The sequence below is a fragment of the Sturnus vulgaris genome, chromosome 16 (assembly GCF_052056855.1).
Source record: "Sturnus vulgaris isolate bStuVul1 chromosome 16, bStuVul1.hap1, whole genome shotgun sequence".
Lineage (NCBI taxonomy): Eukaryota > Metazoa > Chordata > Aves > Passeriformes > Sturnidae > Sturnus > Sturnus vulgaris.
The window spans coordinates 2,982,427-3,005,990 of NC_142258.1; the positions used below are offsets into that span (position 1 = coordinate 2,982,427).

The 23,564-nt window shown below is 54.8% G+C and overlaps 1 protein-coding gene across 1 annotated transcript in view; it reads left to right on the top strand.

Moving 5' to 3' along the window:
* LOC106864743 (potassium inwardly rectifying channel subfamily J member 12) overlaps window positions 1-18,089 on the top strand; it is a 34,247-nt gene extending 16,158 nt beyond the window's left edge. Inside the window, exon 2 of the mRNA XM_088174276.1 lies at window positions 12,197-18,089. Coding sequence (XP_088030402.1) covers window positions 12,355-13,644 — 1,290 coding nt within the window. The 5' untranslated portion in view covers window positions 12,197-12,354 and the 3' untranslated portion in view covers window positions 13,645-18,089. The remainder of the gene's footprint in view (window positions 1-12,196) is intronic.
* The last annotated feature ends 5,475 nt before the right edge of the window (window positions 18,090-23,564 follow it).

Below are 23,564 nucleotides of genomic sequence, written 5' to 3' on the forward strand. Positions count from 1 at the left end.
AGCCCTCGCCTGAGCCCAGGTATTTCCGTGGGGAAGAGGGGCAGCGAGGGGCCGTGTGACGGCGGCAGCCCCCGCGCTCTGCCAGGACCTGGCACAGGGCCAGGCAGGATGGAGCTGGCTGTAGGAATCATCAGAGCTGGAGAAATCCGGACATCGCACTCGCTAATCTGCTCTCCCACTTCCACCCCGTGCTGATAAACCCCACTGCCCAGGGCAGCGGCACCCTGGAAAGAGGGAGATGTTTGCCCTTTGAGAGGATGAGGAGGATGAGGGTCTCTGGGACCCCCAACAGCAGCCTGGCTTGCCCCGGTGCTACCAATGCACCTCTGGCAGAGCAGAGTGAGCAAGGTTGGGTTTTGGGGCAGAAAGCCGAAATCTTTGTGGTGGTTGGTGCTTTGCAATCTGCCATGTAAACCCCGCCACGGAGATGGCTGGTGCGGCTGGATAACGTGGGAGCGCCTGTGCTCTGGTTTCAGCTCATTTTCCTCGCTATCATTAGTTTAAATTTCCGAGGAAGCCTGGGCTTGGCATCAGACGCTGTCATCCTTTAATTTAACAAATGCAAAAACGGGACCGTTTCCAAGTGGAGTGATTAGAAACGTCCCGCTCCATCCATCCCGCAGCCGCGGTGCCGGGCGCTGGCCGGGCCGAGCCCCGCTCTGTCACCGCCACCCCGCTCCCCCCGCCGGCGGGGCTGCGGCTGAGACCTCCCACACTCGTCACACGGCTGTGACATCCCATCATCACCATCCCATCATCACCATGCCATCAGCACCATCCCTGCCCGCTGCTCAGCGCTCTCGGGAGCTGCCGATGGGCCCGGCTGGCAAGGAGCAACAGGGAGGGGGTTGGATGCAGGAGCGCAGCTCGCCGAGGGCAGGGACGGGGCCGTGCCCCCCGTGCCACCCCCACAGCACCCACTGAGATCCCGTCACCCCTTCGCCCTGGCAAGAGCCTTCTCTGCCTCCGGGTTTGCGTAGGATGGCGCGTGTCCCCCCTAAGCTGCTTAATGAGGGTTAAGAAGCTAACGGGCTTATTTCCAACAATGATTTCCACAGCTCTGCAGGTGTCCCTGGAAGCGGAGTGGCCCTGCTCCCACCCCGGAGCATCGTGCTGGTATTCCCACCAGCCAGCCTGTGCTGCCATGAGCTTGTCAGTGCTCAGCCGGCTGCCTGAGTCAAATCAGTGCCTGTGTTCAGGGTGCTTTAACGCCCTGTTACAAAGATCCGGGCTGTGGTTTGGGTAGGGAAGGGGAGGAGGGGGGTGGCATCCCTATGGATACATCCCCCACCGCCCTGGTCCCTCTCGCTCTGCCTCCAGAGCATCTCTGCAGCATCCCTGGGCGGTCGCCTGGAGACGGCCGCCGCGGGTTGCCACAGCGACGGAGCCTTGCTCAGCATCCCTCCAACTCCGCAGCCTTGGCCGAAGTTGGGCGAGAGAAAAATATCCCAGGGAAGGGACTCCATCCTCCCCTGGGGTAACAAGCGCAGGGCTGGGGAAACTGAGGCAGAGCTGGTGGAGTTGGAGACAGCCATGAGGTGATGGAGAAGGGTTTGGAAGTTGCCTATGGGGTGTAGTGGGGTAAAGAGTGGTGGAAATGGGGCTGGTGGAGGGCAGGGGGTACCTGCAGTCTCTGGGGTGGGGTCAGCACTTTGGGGGCAGGTGGCTGGTGCAGCACCTCCACACGAGTGCTCCCAGCAGCAGCCATCGATTGTCACCATGGCAATGCCAGCTGTGCTCAGGTTGTCATCTGTTGTGACACGCAGCACGTGCTGGGGTGGGCTGCAGGGGTGTGCACACCCTGGGGGGATCAGCCACCCAGAACCCAGACAAAAACCTGGGGTCCCCTACACAGGATTGGGGAGACTGGCCACAAAACCATCAGGGTCCCTCAGGGATGGGGTTCCCCAGGGTGACACGGTGGCACAGGCTGGTGCCTGGCCTGGGGACTCTGCAGTGAGGGACAGGAGGGTGAAGCCTTTTGGGGTGACTGTGGCAGTGGTGGCCCCACCATGGAGGGCTCCCCCCCATCCCAAGCCTATAATTAAAGACGATGTCCGTGGAGGGCGAGGAGAGGTTACGTAACTTCGGCGTTTGGAAAATTCTTTCTGCTCCCTTATCGGCTTTATAAATATCTCGACCTGGGGCCAGGCCAGGCAGGGGGGAAGGCGGTGACAGGGGCTGCTGCCAGTCCCCACGCTCAGGCTCCTCCAGCCACTGTGCCTCAGTTTCCCCATCTCTATGGACAAAAGCATCCCTGTCTCTCCTGCTGCTGTGCTGAGGGGAGGGCTCCTTGCTGCCTATGGGAGCAGTGAGTGTTTCTCCCCTCCAACAGAAAAAGAGGAGGACTTTTCTTCCTCTCCTGGAATAGGCTTGAGGGTGGTTTTGGGTCACAGATCTCCTCAAGTGGCAAGACCAAAGAAGCAAGGTTCTGCCCGCAGCACTTGCTGCCTTGCCCAAATCTGGTGTTGCATCCCCCAGGTTTGAATTTATTGTGTCCTTCTGGCTGGTCTTTTGATGTCCTAAAAGTCCCTGGGGTGGGGTCCATGTGTCTTAGCCACTGTGTTTTCCCAGCAGGATGCTGGGGGTGGATGTCTGCCCTGTTCCCCCTGCTCCACACAGCAGCCCCTGCCATGGCACAGCTGAGCCAGGGGACAGTGGCATGCTGGTGCATGGCTGGTGAGCACTGCAGGAGGCCCAGGCTTTGCGAGGGGGCTGGAGCAGGTCCCCTGCTCACGTGCACTTGCATTTACGCCACTTGCAGAGTTCTGTGCCCGCGGGGATGTCGGAGGGCGGCCGGGGCCGTGTCGATAGGAGCACGCACGGCACACACAGCCAAGGGCAGCGTTGTGTAACTCTCCATGAGGCTCTTCACCAGGGGCATGTCACCGTGTCCCAATGCCACCGGATTTGTCATCCTCCCCAGCGCCACCAGACTTGCCCCCTGCCCCAGCCACGGGGTCCTTTTGCTCTGTGCCCTCCCATTGCCATCACGGCCACCCAGCCATGCCAGGATGCTGTGTGATGTCTATTTTTACCACTCAAGGGATGCTGGTGGGCAGGACCAGGACCCCAGGGGTTCTGCAGGCTGTTGTGGGTGGCAGCAGTGTGACACCAACTTTACCTCCCCAAATCTTCCCGTGACAGCGTTTTGGGATTGCCTGCTGGTGCCCTTCTCCTTGTCAGCCCATGTGTGCACACACAGCAGTGCCCGGGCTCGCCAACGCCGGGCTTTGCACTCGCCTTGTTCATTGTAGGGTTGCCCAAGGACACACGTGGGGGTTGTTATTTTAGGGCTGGCCAAAAAAAAAATAGGGATCCCTTCATTGCTGTTGTGATCCTGCAGTGTGTGCCTGAGCGAGCCACCCACCAGTGACCTGCTCTGTGCAAAGGAGCAGAGGGGGAGCACAGGGAGATGTGCACCAAACCTTGATGGTTTAAAAATGGCCTTTTAAATGCCTTAAATGCCCAGATCTCTGCTACAGGGTCTGTGTCTGCTGAGCCCCTTAACAGCAGAACCTGAGGTTGGGATACAGAAATAATGAGTCATTTTAGGGACCTCAGTGTCTGTCTGGTTCCTTCATGGCCACCTCAATTTGAACAGGGCTTTCCAAGCAACGTGAGTGGCCTGAGAGGAACAATGGGTGCCCTGGGTGGTGGCAATGGGTGCTCTAGGATGTGGCAGTGGAGTGTCCCACAGCACCTCACCCCCAGGCTGTGGGCTACCAGCATCACTGGATGCTGACGTCGGGCAGAGATTTGACTTCTTGCTGCCAGGGCCAGGCTGAGAGGGCACCCATGGCTGGTCCCCGTGGGCAGGGAATGAGGGAGGATTAATTGAGTCTCTGATCTCTGACGGCGAGAGGGGACGAGAGCAGTGACCCCCCCAGCGTTACGCAACGCCTGTGCTAAATCTTCATGTAGCAGATAAAGACGGTCCCCAAAATACCCTGCCCTGCCTTTGCTGCCCTTCAGCTACTTGGGTTTGGGGTCATGCCTGAAGTTTGGGCTTGTCTGACTCTCCAATGACGGCAAAGAAGAGTTGAAAGGGCAGAAACACTGGGACAGAAACCTGTTACTCCCTGGAAAGGAGATTTCTTCCAAACAGGCTCTGCTTGAGGAATGAGCACTGTAAAGGGAGCCCTCACAGGATTTTGAACACACTGAAACTCATGAACTGGTGTTGGCAGAACCATGAGCTGGAGGAAAACTACTAGCTGCAAAAACAGTGCAAGGGCCTTTTTTGTCTGGAAGATGCTGGACAGCATCACGAATGTGCCAGGAGAGTTGGACACCCCCAGCAGAAAAGGAGGGGGATTTTTCTTCCTCTCCTGAGAAGATGGGGTTTGTGTCATGGCCATCATTAAACAGCAAGAGCAAAGTGGTCTTGCCTTGGAACACCGACTGCCTGGCACCCCTGTCTGATCCACCAGTTTGGAATGAGCCTCATCCTTCTGGCTGCTCCTTCACTTCCCAAAAATCTCTGAAATCCCCTCCAAGCTGCTTCTGTTCCAACACCTCTGGGACCACTAAGGCACCTTGGGCTCCCCACCGTTGTCACCCTGCGATTCCCCTCCCTGTCCCTTGGAAATGCCCCTGAAGGCGCACATCTCCCTCGCTGGCCGTGGCTCCCCGGGGCCGCGGCCGAGGTGCCATGTCCTGTACATGTAGGGAAGAAGCGAGGCTGTAATCTGAGCTCAGGAGCAATTAGGCAGGACATCGGCAAAGTCCCCGCCGCCCTCCCGCTCCCTCGGCCGCCGGCACCGGGCTCAGCATCTGCGGCTCCCGCTGCGACCGAGGGGTAAGTAGAGCCAGGAGGGCGGCTCTCCCCGAGCTTGGCATGTCCTTCCTTCCCATTCCCTCCCTCCTGAGATAAACAGTCACGTTTAGGGCTCTGCTGACACCTTAACCCACGGCGGTGCCAAAGAGCACTGGAAATACAGCACTGCAGGGGTGGAAATGACAACTTTACCCTGGCACGGCCATGGAGCCAGGAAAACTGCCTGGGATAGTGGGACACGGGCTGTATTTCTCACCGAGAGTTGAGCAATTGTTAATGTTTTGACGGAGCAGGAATGATAGGGGGTTTACGGTCCGAAAAAGGGCGGAGGGTTCTGATGAGCAGTTGATGGCTCAGCCTTGCTTACATCCCAACTCTCCTGGCTGGAAGGGGTGTGTGTACCCTGAGCTGGTTCTCATGGTCATCCCGCTCCTTTCCGTGCAGATTCCCAGCTGGAATGTCACCGTGGGGAGATGCCATGGCTCTCCCCACAGCTCCTGGCTCCGGCTGGCAGCTCCATCGCTCCCGACCTGCCGTGTGTTGTGCCTTCAGGATAAACATTTCCTGGGCGCGGCTCTGCCCACACTCGCGACTTCCCTGGAGCGGGAGACTCGGCTCCTGGAGTGGGGGGGGGGGGGGGGGTTGTGTTAGGTGAGAACAAGTGAAAACCTGCCTTGGGAGTAATGGGATTTGGGAAAGAGGCCTCAATTGGAACCATGCAAGTGGGAGGTACAGGGTTAGTCTTGCTGAACGAGGATGAATGGATGCAGATGCATCATCTCCTGCCTCTGACCCTGAGGTATGAGAGGGCTCTTGAAATAATCCGTGCCTGTGATATCCCAGGGATGCTTCCCATCACTGGTGTTACCTTCAGGATAGGAAGCCCTCAGCACTGCGGCCCTTAGCTCATTTCTGTCTGGTTGGTGATAAAATCCACTTAGAGACATTTGCCCTTTCTGCCTCTCTTTTCCCTTTCTTCCCACGGTGTTTTTCAGCAGCTGGATGCTCCCCCCTTGGTCAGGGCCAGGGCTGGGGCAGGGATGTTGCCTCTCCCCTGAGCCTCTTGGTATGTGCTGGATGGGAACCTGCCATTCCCAAAGGAAATCCGTGTCCCTGCAGAGGCCCCAGCTATGGCAGGCAGGAGCGAGGCTGACAGATTCCAGCTCTGCCATCATCTGCCCCAGCCCCATCACTGGGGGACTTGGGGCTGGAGCTGGAGCCCAGCACTTACCCAGTTTTGGGAACATGCAGGAGGGACCAGAGCCGTGTGATGGAGACACACCAAGGCCACTGACCCATCCAAGAGCATCCTCTGGACCTACATGATCCAAGGATGGGTTTTTTTTGTGAGGGAAGTGCCCACCACAGCCTGGGCAGGGAACGGGAGTTGCTTGGGGACTCGTACAACGCATTGGCACCTTGGCACAGCTGTGCTGGGAGCCCTGGACACCTCCCAGCCATGAGTCCCATCCAGGTGGGCTCCTCTTCACCCTCCAAAAGCCTCACTGATCCAGCACCAGCCATCTCCACCACCAGAGCTCCTGAGGCTCCTGGGACACTGTTACCATGGCAGGACACAAGGACAGGGCATTGCTGCTGCAGAACTTTAATTTGCAGGGCCCTGGGGCAGCTGGGAGCAGATCTCTGACGTCCTGCGGGTCAAATCCTGCTGGGTGCAGGGTCTGGTGCATCAGCAGGCTGGGAAACCTCCCCTCCCCCTCTCTAAATCCCTTCCCCGGCACAGGACAGTAGGTTACGGGACTCGACCAGAGGTTGGATTTAAGGAGATTACAATTTCTCCCCCAGGATAATCTAGAAATTCAATTAAAACTCTCTGTCTCCTTCCCGGGCTGCAGCAGGGCCCCGGGGCACCCTGTGCCCTGCAGCCATGGCCGGGGAGCGCTGGGGTCCCCCCGGGCACACACCAGGTAAGGGCTGACCCCTCCCCCGGGACCCGGCCAGAGCCCCCCCTGCCTGGGGAGTAGCTGGGGCTCTGCCCCTTCCCAGGGGGATTTCCTGGGATATTAACACCCATCCTCTGAGCCAGGGCAGCTGAGAGGGCTGTGGGAGTTTGCAGGGGGCTGTAGGGAGGGGTAAGGGGGTACCCCAAAGGTTTGGGTGGGTGTCATGTGGACAGAGCAGTCTGGCTGCGTCTCCTGGGGTTTTGGGGTGTCCTTTGGCAGCCTCTGGTGCAGGTGGTCCCTGCCAGGGCCTGCAACCCCCTTGCCCTCATCCTTCCCCCCAGCCATGTCCTGCTGTCCGGGTGTATGGATGTGAAGGGATGGAAAAACAGCCTGTGATTTCCAGGAGAACGAGGTGGGATTTCAAGGCCTGGGGGGTGGCAGGGCTGGCTGTGGGTTTGGGGTGACTGTGGATGTTGTGGCATTCCCGGATCCCTCTGACACTGTCCTACAGCAGGGGTGGATGCACAGCCCCGGGGTCCTGTCCCCGCAGGGTGTGGGTGCTGGAACAGGGATGGGTGCCAGAGCTGGAGCAGACCTGGAGGCAGCTGGACTGAGATGCTCAGTCCCCACTTCACACCACAGAGTTTGGGGCCAAAAGAATGCTCAGCGCAGCCTCTGAAAGGCTCTTTCCCAGGATCTCTCTGATCCAGGGCACATTTAGCAGGAGTTTTAGAGTGCTTAAGCACAAGCCCATCACCCTGCAGAGGCCACCTGGCCCCAGTGGTGACGAATGCTGCACGTGGCCCCTTTTGTTCTGCTCCCGTACCCGTGGCGTCCACACGTGGCTCAGGGGGACAGGGATGGGCCAGTACCTCTCCAGGCACCCCGTCACCTCAGGTCTTGCCACCAAGGGCCTTCTTTGTCCCACATGCCTCAGTTTCCCTTCTGCATGTGCCACCAAGGCTTGCAGACAGCGATTTCTTGGCTGCTTGTTGGAAATAGGGGAGTATGTGGGGTCCTGGGGAGGGGTGTGTACCCGTGTTGGTTTTCTTCCCGTGTCCCTGCCAAAACAAAGCAGTTTTTTCTCATTAGGGATGCACTGTGGTGAGAACCTCTTTCCTGTCCTCCCTGGCAGTGGAGGGGAAACAGGGGGCCATTTATTCTGATTTATTCTTTGTATATCCTGACCTGGCGTGCCTTGTGCTGACCCTTAATTTTTTGGCAATTCTCAGAGACAGGGCACTGTGGAAGGAGTTATTCAGGCGTTGCTGCTGCCCCGGCATGGCTCGGGGAGTCTCCAGCCCCTGAGCTGCCTCCCCTCGGTTTGTGGGTGCCCGGTGAGCGGTGGCTTTGTCGGGACGGGATGAGCAGGGAATATTTGGGCTCCCTCGGCTGTGCCGCACACAGAGCTCCCTCCTCGCCGCTGACATTGCTGTCCTGCTGCTGGGGCATGAAGGGCATCACCGCGGGAGATAGCAGCGTTATCTCCCGGCGCAGGGCAGCGTTATCTCGGGCGCAGGGCAGGCAGCAGCCCCGAGTGTGACCCGCTCACGCCATCCCCTCCCGGCCGGTCACCTCTCCTGCCCCGGACACAGGGGATCTGCCACCTCATCATCCCCAAACTCGGCTCCTCCGAGTCCCCACCTGAGCACAGCCCTGTTCTGTGCACGCTTCCATGAGAAAATCCACGCTGGGAGGCTGCAAGAGGGGGGTGGCAGCCGAAACGCGTCCCCCTCCAGAGGTGCGGAGAAAGGTGTGATGATAAATCACATTGGCACATTCAGCCGGCTCTAACTAATGACTTCCCCGGCACACAACATATTTTCCCAGCGTGCTGGCTGTTCCGAATATTGTTGTAACATTTAAAATCCCCTTTTAAGAAAGAAAAAAAGAATAAAATAAATAAAATTAACTGTGCAGTTGGCAGATTGCTGGAGGCACTGGGATTCTCGGCGGGGAAGCGCTCCGCGGTGGGAGCTGGGCTGCTGCAGTTTCGTGGCAGGAGTTGTTGCCTCTGTTGTCAGCTCATTAGCTGGGGCAGTCCGCGGCGTCTCTGCCTTCGGAACCGCGGGGAGCCGGGGCCGCTCATTCCCGAAACTCATATGATGAGCGTGTTTTGTTTCCTGCATGTTAACACTGTTAGCTCTGCACGGGACGCGTGGCACGAACAGCAGGGGATGGTCCCGGTCCTGCCCCACGCCCAGCGTGGGTTTGTCCGCGCTGGAGCTGGGCTGGGAGCGGGATTAACGGGCAGGGATTGTCAGGGGAAGTTTTGATTTTGTTCCTGTCAGGGGAAATTGTGGTAGGCAGGTTTGTGAAACTCCTAGGGAGCGGGCAGGAAGGGGGATGTACCTCCAGGAACACCTCTGGGTGTCCCGGCTGTGGGGAGATGCCAGGGTGGTGCTGGAGGATGCACTCCTGAGCCGAGGAGATGTAGGGTGACCACGGGGATGTTGTCCCCAGCTGGTCCCCTGTCAGAGCCCGTCCAGCCACGGGTTTCCATGTGTTTGCTTGAGCGCTCTCCCAGCCTGAGCCTCCCGCAGCGGCAGCGTGGGGCTCCAGCCTTCAAATTTAAACTAAACCAGAAATTCAGCTTTCAGCGAACTCGAGAAAGTGTATTTCCAAACAAAACTGTGCTAAATAAAGGACGAGCCGCAGGCGGCCGCCTGCTCCGGCACATCCACTTTGCTGCCTTTATTTAGCTGCCGTCTCCCCAGGCTGCGGGACGGGGGGGTCTGTACCCCCAGGAGCTTCGGGAACGACTCGGTCCGGGAATGTGGGGTCCCAGATGGGAAACGGGCTGTGTCACAAGAACTTCCCTGTACCCAAAACAGAGCCGGCTCCTTGGGTCTGTCCTGGCATCACCCCGCAGCAGAGGGGTCCCTGAAACTCTGTGTGACATGGGAAAGATGGGAAAGGGAGACAGGGAGAAAAGGAGACAGGGAGAAAGGGAAAGGGAAAGGGAAAGGGAAAGGGAAAGGGAAAGGGAAAGGGAAAGGGAAAGGGAAAGGGAAAGGGAAAGGGAAAGGGAAAGGGAAAGGGAAAGGGAAAGGGAAAGGGAAAGGGAGAGGAAGGAAGGAAGGAAGGAAGGAAGGAAGGAAGGAAGGAAGGAAGGAAGGAAGGAAGGAAGGAAGGAAGGAAGGAAGGAAGGAAGGAAGGAAGGAAGGAAGGAAGGAAGGAAGGAAGGAAGGAAGGAAGGAAGGAAGGAAGGAAGGAAGGAAGGAAGGAAGGAAGGAAGGAAGGAAGGAAGGAAGGAAGGAAGGAAGGAAGGAAGGAAGGAAGGAAGGAAGGAAGGAAGGAAGGAAGGAAGGAAGGAAGGAAGGAAGGAAGGAAGAGAGAAAAGAAGAAGCAGAGCAAACAAGAGTGGAGAGAAGGAAGGAGGGATGGGGAAAGGGGTGCAGGCAGGGGGGAGCAGTGATGGTGACAGGGATGGGGATCCTGGGGGTCCCTGGAAGCACCACCCCAGGTGAAGGCAGCGCTGCTGCCTCTGCTGTCACCCGGGCACAGCTCCCCTTCCAGCACAGTTAATCCAGACCCCAGCTAATCCTCTCACAGGTCACTGGGGGCTCATTGCATTTTGTTCACTTCTCAAATGCATCTAGAATTAATTAAAAAAACCCAACTCTAAATTCCTCCAGTGGCTAAAACATTCAGTGTATTGCCCTAGGGCGAGACAGAGGGGTGATAGAGGAGCAGCTTTTTCCGGCCCAAAATGCTCAGATCTAATTTTAAAAAGGAGGAGAAACATTAATGGATGCAACCAGAATGGACAGGAGGAAGACTCGAGATGGGAGACCAGGTTGGTGTTCGGCAGCTGGCCTGACAGATCAGCTCTGCAAGGCCACTTTGGTCCTGTTTGACTTCCAGGGACTATAAGATTGTAAATATTTACTATTAACATTAACTGTTTGTGCCTATTTTACTCTTCCCTGTGGCTCCAAAGAGGGAGAAGCTCTCATTCCGTGTGGGAGCAATCCCTTGGTCTGCTGAGATGCCAACAAACCAACGTGGCTTTTGAAAAATCAACTTTGGGGATAAAAATGGTTGTGCTTGGATTGCAGCAAGGGGAAATGTGTTGTTTGGTGTAAGGTGGAGGCATACATGGGTCTGTGTCCAGTACCTGGGAGATTTGGGCAGGTTTTAGTGCCCCTACTTGCGGTGCAGTGCTTCTGGAGGGTTCCTTGACTCTCAGGCTGGATTTGGGGAGCATTTCAGTAAAAGGCAGTGCAGGGTATCATTGTGAGCCGGGATGATGCAGCCCCAGGCAGGATGTGCCTGGCAATGCTCCCTGGCTCTGGCTGGCCCTGGACACTGTGTAATGGAAAGGGTGTGTTTGTCCCAGCGTGTCCCCGGGCACTGGAGCTGATTGCAGGAATCGAACGCATCGATCGGGCCGGCAGATCCGGCACAGCCTGTCCAGCCCCGCAGCTTCGCTGTGCTCCAGGCAGGAGCTGGGATATCATGGGGAGCTCTGCATCCCTCCCCACCACACTGCTGCCCTGTGCACGTCTCACTACCAACCAGGCACTTCTGTCCTCAGTGGAGCTAAACAATAGGGTGACCTGTGGCGGGGGGTGGTGTGTGGAGAGTTCCTGCGGTGCCATCTCTTTGAAGTGCTTGGGATGTGCCACGTGGCTTCTCCACAATCCTGTTCACTCCCTGATGCAGCTCCACAAGGGGCTGGGGGGTCCAGTAGCCTGGTAGAGTGTCACTGGGCTCCCTCATCACGTGCTCACCTCCACCAGGGAGCCCATCAGGCTTGGGCCACCTCTCCCATGTCCATGTCACCTCTCTCCCAAGCAAAGTTGAGTGTAGGTCCTTGACCCTGCAGCTGAGCCTTCTAGAAGGGACCAAAACAGCTCCCCATTCCCCAGTGGCACTTGTTCCTTCATGAGACTTGGCCAGCTAAACCCATCTGTGACCGTGGATGGCTCCATGTCCCAATGGATATGTTGGGAAAGTTGCTCCTCAGAACATCTGCCCTGAGCAAGTACCTTCCTGGAGCCTTCTCCAACCGGATGCACGTTGGCTGTGTCGTCTCCCATCCCTGGGCAGGGGGACAGAGGTTAAATCCACATGTCCCTGTGCTTTCCCTCGAGCCCAGAAGAGCTGGTGCTCTGAGGTCGGCGCTGGGCTGGGCGTCGATCCATCTGGCACGGGCAATGCGAACTGATGGAGCCGCTTCCAGGAGTACCTTTATTGGTATCTGTGTCCCAAGGAGAACAGCTCGGCCTCTCTGCTTTCCTCTCTGGTGGCAGAGCTCGTGGGAAAAGTGAAGTGGAGAAACTCCAGGTTTTTCATCTGCTGGAGTTGTTGAGTGTCCTACAAATGCAGTAATATTTGTTCACCCACTTTGTGAACAAACTCTAACACCTTCTCCCTTTCATCTGTGTGTTCTTTGGGAGCAACCCAGCAAAGGAAAAGAGAATTAGAGCAGAAACATTGGCCAAGCAGCCCCTCGGGTCCCTGTGCCATGAGTGGTAACGTCCCTGTCTTTGTTTTCTCATTGCAGAGCCTCTCACGGGATCCACGTGGTGACGTGGCAGCCAAGACGTGGAAGTTTGGGACTTCTCTTCCACCACAGCAGAATTTGGGGGGTGGGAAGGGGTGGGTCAGGGGGACACTGGGAGTCGCAAGACCCTTCACCTTCACTGTGGGCTTGGCTCAGGGATGACTACAGGCAGAGTCAACCCTTACAGCATCGTGTCCTCCGAGGAAGACGGGCTGAGGTTGACCACCATGCCAGGTATCAACGGCTTTGGCAATGGGAAAATCCACACCAGGAGGAAATGCAGGAACAGGTTCGTAAAGAAGAATGGTCAGTGCAACGTGGAGTTCACCAACATGGATGACAAGCCACAGAGGTACATTGCAGACATGTTCACCACGTGCGTTGACATCCGCTGGAGGTATATGCTCTTGCTCTTTTCCCTGGCATTTCTGGTGTCCTGGTTATTGTTTGGGCTGATTTTCTGGCTAATTGCACTCATTCACGGAGACCTAGAAAACCCAGGTGGAGATGATACTTTCAAGCCTTGCGTTCTGCAGGTCAATGGCTTTGTGGCTGCTTTTCTGTTCTCCATCGAGACCCAAACGACGATCGGGTACGGCTTCCGCTGCGTGACCGAGGAGTGTCCGCTCGCCGTCTTCATGGTGGTGGTTCAGTCCATCGTGGGCTGTATAATCGACTCTTTCATGATTGGTGCAATAATGGCAAAAATGGCCAGGCCCAAAAAACGGGCCCAGACATTACTTTTCAGCCATAACGCAGTAGTGGCAATGAGAGATGGAAAACTCTGCCTGATGTGGAGAGTTGGGAACCTACGGAAAAGCCACATAGTAGAAGCCCATGTACGAGCTCAGCTAATTAAACCCAGGATCACGGAGGAAGGGGAGTACATCCCGCTCGACCAAATAGACATTGACGTGGGGTTTGATAAAGGCTTGGACCGTATTTTCTTGGTGTCTCCCATCACCATTCTCCACGAGATCAACGAAGACAGCCCCTTGTTCGGGATCAGCCGCCAGGACTTGGAGACTGATGACTTTGAGATCGTCGTCATCCTGGAGGGCATGGTAGAGGCCACAGCCATGACGACGCAAGCTCGGAGCTCTTACCTGGCCAGTGAGATACTGTGGGGCCACCGCTTCGAGCCCGTCTTGTTCGAGGAGAAAAACCAGTACAAAGTAGACTATTCCCACTTCCACAAAACCTACGAGGTCCCGTCCACCCCCCGTTGCAGCGCCAAGGACTTGGTGGAGAACAAATTCCTGCTGCCCAGCACCAATTCCTTCTGCTACGAGAACGAGCTGGCCTTCATGAGCCGCGATGAGGAAGAGGAAGATGATGACAGCCGGGGTCTGGAGGACCTCAGCCCGGACAACAGGCACGAGTTCGACAGGCTTCAAGCCACAATAGCGTTGGATCAGCGGTCGTACAGGAGGGAGTCGGAAATATGACTCTTGGTCCTTCCGTTGACTTTTCCAAGGGTATTTTTTTTCCTCCTCTAATCTCTTCCCCTACAACCCGCTCAAATTATGCAGAACAATGCAAGTGCCATAGGAATGCTTGAGAAATTAGTATCGTTCATAGTTTTCAGTTTCATCGCAATAACCACTGAGCGGTCTGCAGGAGGGGACGGTGGCAGGCCACGGTGCGTCCCCCGCGCCCGGCGCCCGCGGCAGGGCCCACGGCTCTGGGGGATGGATGGACAGATGGAAGGATGGATGGATGGATGGACAGAAGGAAGGATGAGGAGAGGAGGGTCTGTGGGTCATGGGCAAGTGCTGGCCCCGCGTGGCCCCGTGGGGCTTTGCTCTCCCTGCGGGAAAAATGCCAGAGTTTTCCTGGAGCCGAGCACTGCGAGATCCAAAAAGAGGGAATATCAGGAAACAAATCTTACTCTCTCTCTTTCTATTTTTTTTTCTTTTTTTTTTGTTTTCCTTTTATTTTTTAACTGAGCAGCAACAACAAAAACAATTGCTCCTTCGGCAGGCGGTCTGGTTCAGTTGCACAAGAACAACACTTGAAATAACATGCAACATTAACGTACATCTTTTTAATTTGGGGAAAAACGGGGGAGGGAGGTGAGAGGGTTTTTAATTTTTTCACCACACGGTTTGGGAGACTGTTTACCAAAATAATAATAATTATTATTATTATAATTATAACAATAATAATAATATTATTAAATCTGAAAGAAGTCATTCAGTATTTTTTAAAAATGAGCAAGGGAATGAAGAAGCCACCCGGGTCCTTTGAGGGGGTGACTCATTGGGTAAATGCAAGAGCTAAAATTTAAGATTGCATCCAGTTCTGGGGTGTTTTTTTACCACTGGCATGGCTTCATAGGCAGAAAACAGATGTAAGTGACTGTAGGTCCGTGGCAGTGAATGAAAGTAATGGAATTATTGACAAAGGAGGTAATAAGGATAAGCAGGGCTGTGAGAGAAAAAAAAGCATTGTAAACATGGTAATTAGCAGATTTCTAGAAATGTTGGATTTTGGGGCGGAAATGGGGTCTGGAGCATCAGCTGCTGAAGTGTTGGGTCTCCCCCAACATCTCTGATGGGGAATTCATAAAGTTCACCACAGCTAGGACAAAACAGTGAAAAGCACAAAAATGAGAGTGGAGAGGTCTCAAAATTGGGTATTTCCCCACTTTTCTGACCTATTTGGTATTTTTCTTCCTTGAAGAATATTTTCAAATGCGGAAATGAATGGGAAAGTCACCTTGTTGGGCTGCACTTCTAGTCCTGGAGTTGTGTCCGTGCCAGCCTGGGCTTTATGAATTCCCAACCCACCAGAGAGTCCTGCTTCAGAGGCAGATGTTTCCCCCAAAACAACAGATGCCAGTTGAGAAAAATCACCCCGTCCTGCGCTTCAGCCCATCCCTGTCCCAGCCTCGAGGTGGATTGTGCCTTAGAGATGCGAACTCATCCCGTGTCCCAGCCCTTCTCCACAGCCCCCATCCTGCATCCCCCCCTCTGGGTGATGCCCCTTTTGCTCTGCAGCACCCACATCCCATCATCCACCGCCTTTCAGGCTGGCCTTGGTGACAGCCTGCTTTAGCTTTAGCTCTGGCACAAGGCGAAGCACCCCATGCACGGGAAGCCTCTGCCCCTGCCCTCCTCCCCACACAGGGAAGGAGTCAGGAAGGTGCAGGTTTGTGGGTCCCTTCATCTGGCTGTGCTGCTCGTTGGTGCTCTGGGAGCCAAAATCCGGCTCCCTGCTCCCCGTGGCCATGGGAAAGGCTTTGTACCCATGGGCATCCCTCATGTGCCCCTGGCCATGGAGCCCGTGGGGAGAGGGCTCAGCAGTGGGGTCCTGCACAGCATTTCGGCTGTGATGGGCTCCCGGTGCTTTTCTCCCCACAGCCCACACCAGGGAAGCCGTGTCCTGGGGTCAGGACTTGCTGTGGCGTGTCCAAACATGTGGCAGAAGCAGGATTTGTCCTGTGTCCCCATCTTCCTCTTGCCAAGGGCTCTGGGGAATGGCTGTCCCGAGTGTCCCACTGCCCTGTGCCACCGAGCACCGTGTTGGGGACTGGGACATCATCCCTGTTGAGTTTCTTCCCACCAGTGTCTGTCACCATCACCCCACACTGCCCACCAAGAGGCTGCTCTGTTCTTGGCTTCCACTAAAAACCACTCCAGGGGCAGCACTGGGAGGCAGCTTTTCAGCACTGAGTGCCCCAAATGCGTTGTCCCCAAAAGTGGGGACACGTAGGGACGTGCCATCGAGCTCCAGCCATGACATTTATGTTTCTGAGGCAGAGAAGGTGGATGCCATCCTATCACCAGTCCCTTTGCTCCTGGGGGGATGCTTTCACCCCCTGCTTTTTGCACCACAGCATCTGGGGGGTGGGAAGGATGGAGGGGGGACAGAGAGATTTTGTGTGAGCACTACTTATTTATTTTTTTAAAACAAATGCTTTTAAGTGGTTTTAGGTTCTTTTGAATAAATAATAATTATTATTAAAAAAAAAAGGTGCACATCTTGCTGCTGTAGAGTTCTCAGAGGGTTAACTTCTTTATAAATATATATATATATCACAGTAAATATTTGTATAAAAACGAAAGAGAAATAGAGATGTCTTTAAGTAAATTATTGCTTTTAAAGAAACTTCTATGATTGTACAGTGTTACCTGGGAGAATAGAATAATATATACAGATGTATTTTTAAACTGCTGTGTAGGAGGATGTGAACTGGGACAGGGAGCGCCTGTGGCTGGCACCGTGAGGGGATTTTGGACCTTCCCTGGCCCCTGTTCCCCTTCTCCAAACCCTGCTGGTGAGGGTCTAGCTCTGGTGAGATGTCCTCTATCTACTGTATAGTCCTTGTCCTGACCATGGACCACGCCGGTACCTAGTGTATAAATATTATTTTTGCCTACCTGTGAGAGCTCAGAGCTCCTGGTCTTTTTCCTCCCATCAGGGAGCACCGGGAAGGCTGCCCAGACATAGTTTAAAACCCATCGATTGTCAAAGAAAGGGGGGAAAAAGAAAAAAAAAAAGGGTGGAAAAAGCCCAGGTTCAGCACTTGGGTTTCCTTAGGGGGCTGGGAGGCACAGGGATGCTCTGGGTTTTTGTGGAGAGGGATCCCTGTGGGAAGGGGCTTGGAGACGAGCAAGGTGAAATGTCCCCCCCATAAAAAACAGGCGCCGGCCATTTCCTGGAGCAAGCCAGCTCCATCCCTGGAGTTTACTCCGGCGTTACACTCGATCCTTGGAGGATGGCAGGAGTCCGAGAAAGGAGAGAGCCGCTAATCCTCTTGGCCAGCATCCCGCAGGGATTGCCCTGGGCCGGGCTCGGGGCAGCAGCAGCAGCTCCCCAAACTGGGGGTCGGGGCTGGACCTGCTGCTGCTCCCACTTGGCTTCACCCTAAAAAACGTCCCCAGTGAGAGCAGAAAACAGCCGCATCCCCGCGCCCCAAATGCACCTCTGGGAAGAGCATCCTGTGCCCTGGGGGGTCCTCACTGGGCCGGGGGGGCCATCGGGACGAGCCTTAGCTTCTCATCACCGAGTTTAGTGCACTTTGTCTTTTAGGGCTGGGACAATCACTTAGCGCTCAACCTTTCGCGATTCGGTGCCTGCTTGACCTTCAAACCTTTTGTAGGAGATGATTTCAGAGCCACCTTTTCTATCTTTAATAAGGCAGAACAAATACGTTTATTTTTAAACCCTCTTGCTCTTTCCTTTCCTCTCGTGCTGACAACCAAAAGAGTCCCCTGTGTGTGTCCCCCCTCCTCTCCCATTCCTTGCACACACAAGTGAGCGTGTGGCAGCTGTGTCCGGCCACATCCTGCTCTCCCACCCCCCAATTCAGGAATGCTGCCACGGGGGGGTTGGCACAGGGCAGGATCCAGACCCGTCACGAGCAGGGACAGGACGTGGAGCAGCGCCCGACCCGATGCCACCCATCCCCTCGCCCACCAGCTGTGCACATCTGTCCTGCTGCCCACTCCCAGGGCACCATGTCCCCTCCATCTCCCCCCCAAACACACCCCAGTGCTCCCCCAGGCTTGGCCCCGCGCGGGTTTGGGGACGGACACCCGGCACCAGTTCACAGGGGCGGGTTGGAAACTGGGAGCACTGGTTTCCCGGGGGTAAAACGCCGAGTCTGATCGCTGGGGCAATGGTGGTAGAGAAGCTGAGGGATGCAATGAAGTATCTGTACCTTTTCCACCTCCGGTGTTTCTCTGTCTCATTGCACATATATTTGAGATATATGTGACAATGTATATATATATTTGTAAAATGTATTTCAGATGACAAAACTGGCCAATTTTATGTTATTTTAAATATATTATATATATTATATATAAGAGTCTCCAAAAGATATAAATAGACTAGAGAAAATAATATAAATATGTAATAAATGTATTTTGATCTATTTAAAATATCTCGCGTCATGCTGTATATTTTAAAGATCATAGTGAAATGTCTGCCTGTAGCCAACTTCCAACGTGTTTCCAAGTCTGTCAGTTGTCACACATACAGGATATGTGGAGCAAACTTTGAGCAAGACTGGGGCCAGCACTACAAACAGAGATTATTTTTAAGAGCCTTTTAGCAAATATCCATCCTGCTGCCTTTAGGCAGGAGCAGAAAACACACACCTGAATTTTTCTTGGGAGGAAAAATGTCCTCCCTGCTGCAGGAATGCTCAGAATCACAGCCCCTCCCTGGCTACCACTCGCTCCAGTGCCCTGCCCTGATGGGCTCAGCTCACAGCAGCTCAGCCATGCAGGGAGCCCGGAGATGGGAAAATGTGCCTGGAGCCCAGGCAGAACGAGCTCAGTCATCCAAAACCAACCCAACAAATCTTCCCAGAGCGACCTTGGTCCCTTTGGGCCCTGCCAGGATCTGTTTCCTACGGGCATTGCCTCCTGCGGGGACCTCAGGGGACATCACGCCGTGTCCAAGTGACAATTTAAATGTCTTTAATGGTACTTCACGGCTGAAGGAAAGCTGAGATGGTGTGTGAGATGCTATTTACGGAGAGGTTAATGGCCTGGTGGACACAGAGCCCCTGGATTTGCCGTCCTGGATTTTCCTCCTGGCTTTCACACCTGGCTGCCACAGGGAACGGGGCTCATGTACTGACACAACCTGGGGAAATGATCCATCACCATTCCCCAGGCTGGGGCTGAATCCAGTTCAGGTGACCAGTGGCTGATCATTTCCACCCACCCCTAATGATCTGTTGGGTCCCATCAGTTCCATCCCTTTTACCATAAATAAGTTTTTTACTCATTAAAAAAAAAAAAATCCCTGCCAGCCACTCACTCTAATCATCACAGAGAGGTCTGGGGCTAAGCAAGATTTAAGAGCAAAGTCTGTTTAATTTAGCAAAGGGGGAGACTGAGAGGTGACTTGATTACAGCATTTGTCAAGGGGAGGATACACTGGTACAAAGAGGTAACTTAATCTAGCAGGGAGAGGCATAATAACCACCTCTTCCTGGAAGCTGAAGCCAGACAGATCTATCTTGGAAATAAGGAGCGATCTTTTAATAATGATTAGCTATTAGAACAAGCCACCAATCTCTGTCTCTTAATGCCTTTAAATCTGGACCAGATGCTTTTCTGGAAGCTTTTTTTCTTGCTGAGGAGAAGGAGCGGGGGGTTCTTGGGGACGGTAATGGCCTGTTACAGGCAGGCAGGAGAGGAGATGGGAAAAAAAAAAATCTACTCCAAAACACACGGGCTGGATCTCGGGAAGGAAAATGCCAGGGAGGAGGCGGGGGATGCTGTGGCAGGGCCCTGCCAGCATCTCTCCTGGGGACACGCAGGGGCCCGTGCAGCAGCTTCCCACGGCTCCCGTGCCTCCGCTCTCAGGGTTTGCTTTGCCATGCGGCACTGACTCCTCGCACAGCCGTTTGCACTACAAACCCCAGCGCTTCATTTCTGGAAGCATTTAATGATTCAGGAGCCGGCAGCTCCCTGGGGATGGTTCCCACTGCCTCCAGAATTCCTCCCTCAGTGGCTGCTTGTACAGAAATCCCCCAGGGAGCCGAGCTGATGCTGGCACCACGGGAAATGTGCTGCCGGGGTGTTTGGTCCTTGCTTTATTTCCATTCCAACCATCCTCATCTTCGAGAGCTGAACTAAAGGGGGAGCAGCAGGGATGGGAAGGCAGTGGGTGGCTCTGAGGGGAATGAACTTGTTTACACCTCACAGGCCTGGCTGGGAAGTTTTCAGCAGGGATGGGCACCAGTGTAATGGGTCTGGGGTTGTTTCTTAGCTGGCAACCTCCACTTCTAATATTCAAGATATCTTTAAGGGCTAAAATCCTCTCTGAACTCAGCATTGCATCAGCCCTCACTGACTGCCCTCCTGCCTCTTTCCCTCTGCATTCAGGGGATCAGAGCATCTCTCTATGCCTTTGCAGAATTTTTTTTCCCAAAAGCAGGCTGTCTTTTCATCAGTTTGGATGGGTTTGGCTCCAACCAGCTGAGCCAGTCTGTCACCAAGAGGCAGAGAGTGGGCAGAGGGGCTGGGAACCCTGGGTACCCAGCAGGACCTCATCTCACAGGGATGAAGGCAAGGAACTTTGCCCTGGCCTCACTGGAGATGCTGCTTCTCCATCCAACCTGGATTCATCCTCTCTCCAGGCTGCTCCAAGAGCCCCAGACCCTACAGACTCCCCCAGATTTGGTCCCGTGCCCACCCAAGTTGCCCGGGTGCCATTCCAGGTGTCCGGGAGGAGCTCGGGTACCTCAGGGCGATACCCAGGGATGCTGGGTTATCTCTGGGGGTAACCATAGTAACGGAGCAGCATCTCTGCTCTCCTGCTGGCAATTTGCTTCTTCATCCTACATTAAGGTGGACCCTCTCCAGCTCCTTTCTCCCCCTCCATAAAGACAATACCAAGAGCTCTCCCAGAGGGGCCAGCTCTTCCACTCCATCCCACAGCAGCTTTCATCCCACTGAAAACCAGGATCCTGCCGGGGAACCAGCCCCCAGCATGCTGCAGGGAGTCCAGGAAGGTGGCAGCTGGAGTTTCTCCTTAACACAGATTTATAATTGTGACTGGGACAAAATTAGGGGTTTCCTTACACTTGTTGTTAGCAGGTCACTGTCAAGGTTAAAAACCTCAAATACTTTAATTTTTTTTTAATTGTAAAATGCCTCTACTAGCAATAACACTCTGGCTTATTAATATGGATTGATTTTTTTTCAGTGCAGAATGTAATTATCACCCGTTAAGTACTTTGTTCACCTTTCACATTTCTCCTCGCTTGGGGAAGGCAAACACATGAGTCAGCGTCCCTTTTTCTGCCACTTTTAGGCAGTTTTTTTGTGACAAGCCATTGTGAATCAGCACAACACTGCAAAGTTCAGGTCACAACCGCTCCGGAGATGCTGCTCACTGGGAAAAACGGTGATTTTTAAGAAGGAGGTGAAGGACATATCCTGTCTTGACCCTGGGCTTAAGGGAGAAATCCCAAATGAATAAATTTGGAATCAAACTGGGCTTGGTGGTGTTGATTTAAGGGTGAAAAGGATGGAGAGGATGCGTGCAAGCTGACAGATCAGCACCCCTTCCCCACCCAGACACTCCCTCTCCTCTTCCCCTGCAGCTAGCACATTTATTTTGGAAACACCTCATTAGGACGCAATTAAACCTTCCCCTCTTTGCCTGACGACCCCAAGCATCGCTCCCGTCCCCCGGCTTGGGGCGTTCTTGTCCCTTTGCGGGCTCCCTGCTCCAGGCTGGGGGTGCCGGACACTCAGGGGGTGGCACTAGCGGGGGGATGGCCCCAAAACCCCGATATCCGTGGGTCGGCATCCCCACCTCGGGGGTTTGCTGTCCGTTTGGGTTCGCGGCTGACTCAGCCCCAGATGGTTCTGTGAGCGCTTATATAACGCGTGTTTTGGCGGGGGCCGGGACGCGGAGCGCGGCGAGGAGGTGGGCGCGGGGGCGAGGGAGGGAACAGAGCTAAAGATAAGCCTGGCAGCTCTGACGGAGCTTTGCCAGGCCCCGCGGGAGCCGGCAGGGGAAAGGCTGCTGGGGATCGGGCACCGAGCTCGGTCCCGTCCCCATCCCTGCTGTCACCTCCCTGGGACCCGCCCGGCCCGCCCTTCCCGGGCTCACCTCCCTCTGCCTCTCACAAACAGACCTAAAATCACCCCGGGTGTTTCACGGCAGTTTTTTTTTTTTTCCCCCTGGTGTTCCAGGGAAGTGTTTTGGTTGCAGGACTGAACCAAGCTGTGTAAAGATTTCCCAGGCTCTTCATCCCCGTCCCTCCTTCCCTTCCTCTCCTCTGCTTCACTGGTGACTGCTGACCAGCACTGGAGCTCATGGTGGGAACAGAAAACTGATGAGATTTCTCTTGAAGGGATGTTTTGGGTGATCTTTGACCTCTGTAGAAGTCTTCCGCTTTTTCACAGTTTCTGATTTCAATGTACACACAAAGATGGCCCTTGTTTTACAGGAGTTTTATTTTAATGCTCTGGAGATTTGCTAAATAAAAACCATTCTAATACACAGGATGTTCTGGATGTGGTGGCTCTTCTCAGGTGGGGCAGCTGCAGGGTTTGGGGCAGGTAATTCATTACCTGAGACACTGCTGCACGTCCCTCAGCAAAGGGTTAACCACAAACCCCCAGACATGGCTTTTATTTGTCTGGAACTGCCCTCAGAGGAGCCTTCCCCAACAGAGCTGAACATGGATCTCATTCCCAAATCCCTTCTTTCCCAAACCCGTGGTTACAGAGCAACCCCAGAGGCTTCTTAGGGGTCCTGGAGCAAGGCAGATCCCTTAGCCCTGGGGGGATTCCTGGCTGGCAGGAGGGATGGAGAAGGCTCCTGGCCATGTCCTGGTGAGCAGGATGTCATCTCTGAGAGCCCCACACAACAGCTCCGCACTGACACTGCTGCGGGGGTGACAGCAGGAACAGGCTCTGTCGGGAGCAGGAGCACTCAGGGCTGGTACCAGCCCTCAGATGGTGGCAGGAAGTCCACGGCTCCTGATAATTAGGAGAAAAATGAAATAAATCCCTCTGCAAAAGACAATGTTGCGGGGAGAAGCTCAGGCCTGGGCTCCTGCCAGTGATGGATTTGCAGAGCCACCCACGCGGGACGGGAGCAGAGAGGGGGAATTGTCCCCCCAAGGTCAGGGGGACATGGTTGAGGTGGCATTTGGTGGCTGCCAGCCCAGTGGAGGGGTCTGGGTGCCCCCTGACATGCAGGTCTCTGAGGGCCCCTCCCAGGGCAGGTCTCCATCCCACAGAGCAGAGCAGACTGGATTTATGGGAGCAGGAATCTGGGGATTACGCCGCCAGAGTCTGACCAGCCAAAAATTGTTAAAAATCAGAATATCCGTAGCTCAAATCCAGCTTAAAAGTCAAACCAATCATCCAAACCATCTGCCTCACCACTGAAGATAATACTACTTTTATTGTTTCCATAAGCTGCTAAGCAGCTTTTCAGCAAGAAAAACCCTCTCTGCTGGGACATTTGTGGCCGTGGGACAGCACGGTGGCCTGCCCGGTGGCAGCGAGATCGTGCTGGGATGGGGGAGCAGGGGAGGATGTGGTGACCTGGGGGATGCAGGGCAGGGACTGGTGCTGGGGGTCAAATTCTCTGTGCCATGGTGCAGGTAACCCCTGGCAGCCACCTGCTGCCATCTCCCTGGAAATCCACCAAAGGAGGAGGGGTGGCACTGCCAGCTCTCCTCTAAGACATCCCGAAATTTTCTGGAGGCTCTGGCAGCTGAGGGTGATGTGTGACAGCCTGTAATGGGAGCTGCCCGTGCTGCTGCCCACCTGACCTTCTCCCAGGGGTATTATTAGCCCATCCAGAGCAGCCACGAGCTTTCCATCTGCAAGTTCTCCCTGGCTGTGGGCCAGAGAGGGGAGCTGGGCACGAT